This window comes from Apaloderma vittatum, unplaced genomic scaffold (assembly GCF_000703405.1).
Source record: "Apaloderma vittatum isolate BGI_N311 unplaced genomic scaffold, ASM70340v1 scaffold12933, whole genome shotgun sequence".
In the NCBI taxonomy this organism is placed as follows: domain Eukaryota; kingdom Metazoa; phylum Chordata; class Aves; order Trogoniformes; family Trogonidae; genus Apaloderma; species Apaloderma vittatum.
In genome coordinates, this window is record NW_009706469.1 from 2661 (window position 1) to 5298 (window position 2638).

The 2638-nt window shown below is 44.8% G+C and overlaps 1 protein-coding gene across 1 annotated transcript in view; it reads right to left on the reverse strand.

Moving 5' to 3' along the window:
- Positions 1–1844: 1844 nt before the first annotated feature.
- ZMYND19 (zinc finger, MYND-type containing 19) overlaps positions 1845–2638 on the reverse strand; it is a 7750-nt gene continuing 6956 nt past the window's right edge. Inside the window, exon 4 of the mRNA XM_009865811.1 lies at positions 1845–2551. Coding sequence (XP_009864113.1) covers positions 2408–2551 — 144 coding nt within the window. The 3' untranslated portion in view covers positions 1845–2407. The remainder of the gene's footprint in view (positions 2552–2638) is intronic.

Consider the following 2638-nt stretch of genomic DNA (forward strand, 5'->3'; position numbering starts at 1 on the left):
GATCACACAACTTCCCTCCCCACTGCAGAAAAGCTGCTCTGCAGGCACCGACACACTTACTGCAGTCCCCGGGACCTTTCCAAGGGTCAAAATCCCTGCAGCTGCGTCCCTCCTCTGGCACGAGAACAGTCTGGAGTCAAGGGTCACACGGTGAATCTGTGTTATTCCACCAAACCCACCCAGGATACACCAGTCACTTTTCATTCGGTTGACGGTGAATCAGATCTCTAACCTAGCGGGCATCTTCCCTCCCCACCCCTTCTCCCCCTTCCCTCCCACATTCGCTGGGATCGGGGTTGCCCACCATCACAGGTTTGCAGATTTTCGAGCTCTCACCTTTCCCACATTCCTTTCTGCTGCTGCTCAAGAGGAATCTACCTGTTGCCCCAGCAGGTCTCCACCTGCAGTGTGTCCTTGTCCTCACTGCAGCAACACCACAAACATCAGAACTAACCACATTCCCTGCTCAGTGCTGCAGAAGAGTCCAAACGCTCTAAGACTGCACTTCAGATTACTGGTAATGCCATGGAAAATCAGCACGACAAATAGGAGCCTTTTAAAAAGGGGAGGAAAAAAAAAAAAAAAAAGAGTGAATACTTCTGCCCTTTTCAATGGATTATCTCAAATAAAAAAAAAATTATGCCTTGTGTCCCATTTTATGTTAAACAAAAACTGTACAGTTAAAGGAAATTATTGAATGCTTCCTTAAAAAAATAATAAATCACCCATGACAGGAAAATCTGATTATGTCCTGCTTCACTTCTTCATACTCAAGGGCATTTTAGGCTGCCTAAACAGAAAAGGTACAGCGTAAGTATGATTTAAGAGTTACAACTTGACAATGTGCCTACCAAATCAACTTCCAGCAGGAAGCTTCAGAAGCTCGTTGTTATTTCCTAAGATGCTTAAAGCCAAAGTACAAAAAAACCCACCCAAATGCTAACAAATTAAGAACTTCCTGTGCAGACAGTAGAAACATATTATAATACTGGAAGTCCACAGCAGTTCAACTTTCTAACAAATCACATACAAGCAAGACCAACATTGCAACGTGAAGTGGCAAAGTGAATCCTGATTGAAAATAAATTTCTTAATGGCTTTTACAAAAAAAATTTTAAATACCTGTTTCACTAAGCCCTCCCAGAGAGTATCTGCACTAAGCATTCAGCAGCTCATATTTGTCTACTGTGAAGCAAGACTAATGGCTGATACTAAATTATCCATCTAGGTCTTCAGGAAATTCAGCTGATATTCCTTCTATTTCTAAGGCAAAAATGAAAAAGAAAAAACCCTTCAGATCATGCACGACAAAATGTCCGAAAAGAAAAACAGGCACGTTCTCTGCAAGTCAATTCCTCCTCTCATTATTATTTTTACTCATTACTACATTGAAAAAAAAAATAAATCAAGAAGTGGTGTCTTGGATTGATGACATCTCTTTAAAAAGAATAATAAATAACGCAAATGACCAGGTATTAGACCATTTAAACACGTCTGCACATCACTACAGCGTCTGCTACGCTTATGGGGAAGCCGCAAGGGCAACCACATCCACAGAGAGCTGACTACCTGAGCTTCCCTACAACTACTTTACACACAAGTTTCAGAAAAAGAAAGCTAATCCAGCTTTTTAGAAAGATGGGTTAGTTAAAGCCCTTTTTCTAGCAGCCCTCCTGCGAAGGCGGCGACGCGCTGCAGCTCGCCTGCGCGCACCCATCCCAGGTGGTTCCCTCCGCTCCCGTTCCTGGGGCACTGGTCCCTACCCAGCAGGTCTTTCCAACGTCCCAGCACGACTGTGCTCTGCAAGCAGCTGGAAGGGAACAGGAGAAAGCTAGAGAGTAGACAACGATTCATTCCAACTTTTACTTTGCCTTTTTTTTTTTTTTTTTTAAATAGAGCTTCCATGCAGAGTTCTCCAGAGTAACTGCTGATGTCGGAGCCTGCCTTCTGGCCTTGGCACTGCCACAGATACTTCTAGCCACATGGGAGGAAAAGCTTTTGCTACATAACTCTTTTTTTTTTCTTTTTTTTTTTTTTTAACTTTCAGGCCAACAACATGTTCTCATCTGAACATTACAGTTAATGAGTCCTATCAAGAAATTCTAACAAAAACTGTACATGAGTTTACAAACGTATTAACATATAAATAACGAGAAGCTTCCTGCCTGGAGCCTCCACAGTAGTCTTTTTGCTTGAGAATATAATACTGGAAGGGTAGACCCGATCCCTTTCCACAGCACCAGTCAGAGCTGGCTTATAATCCAGTCAGCCGTTCTGCTCAAGCATCACAGGGTTTTTCTTCTTCAGTGCCTCTGGCTTCAATAAGCAGCCTGTCATTACTGTGCAAAAGCAAGAGTCCAACGCCTTCGAGAAGGAATCGTGCTGCTAAGAGGCCTGCGCCACCCGGTCATCGTTCTGGTCCGAGCTCTTGCTGGAAGGTCCGTTTCTTCTCCCGACAGTGTTTCTTGTGAGCGGGCCAGTCTTTCTGCTGGCATTGGGACCCACAGTACCTCGCTACCTGGCAGCGGCCGCAAATGTTGAACTCGCGGAGCTAGGAGGAACACAAGGCAGCGTTAGTGAGCCCGCTCGGCGCCCGGGAGCACCCCGGCATCGTTTCACCATGGAGCCTCTCGCGCCC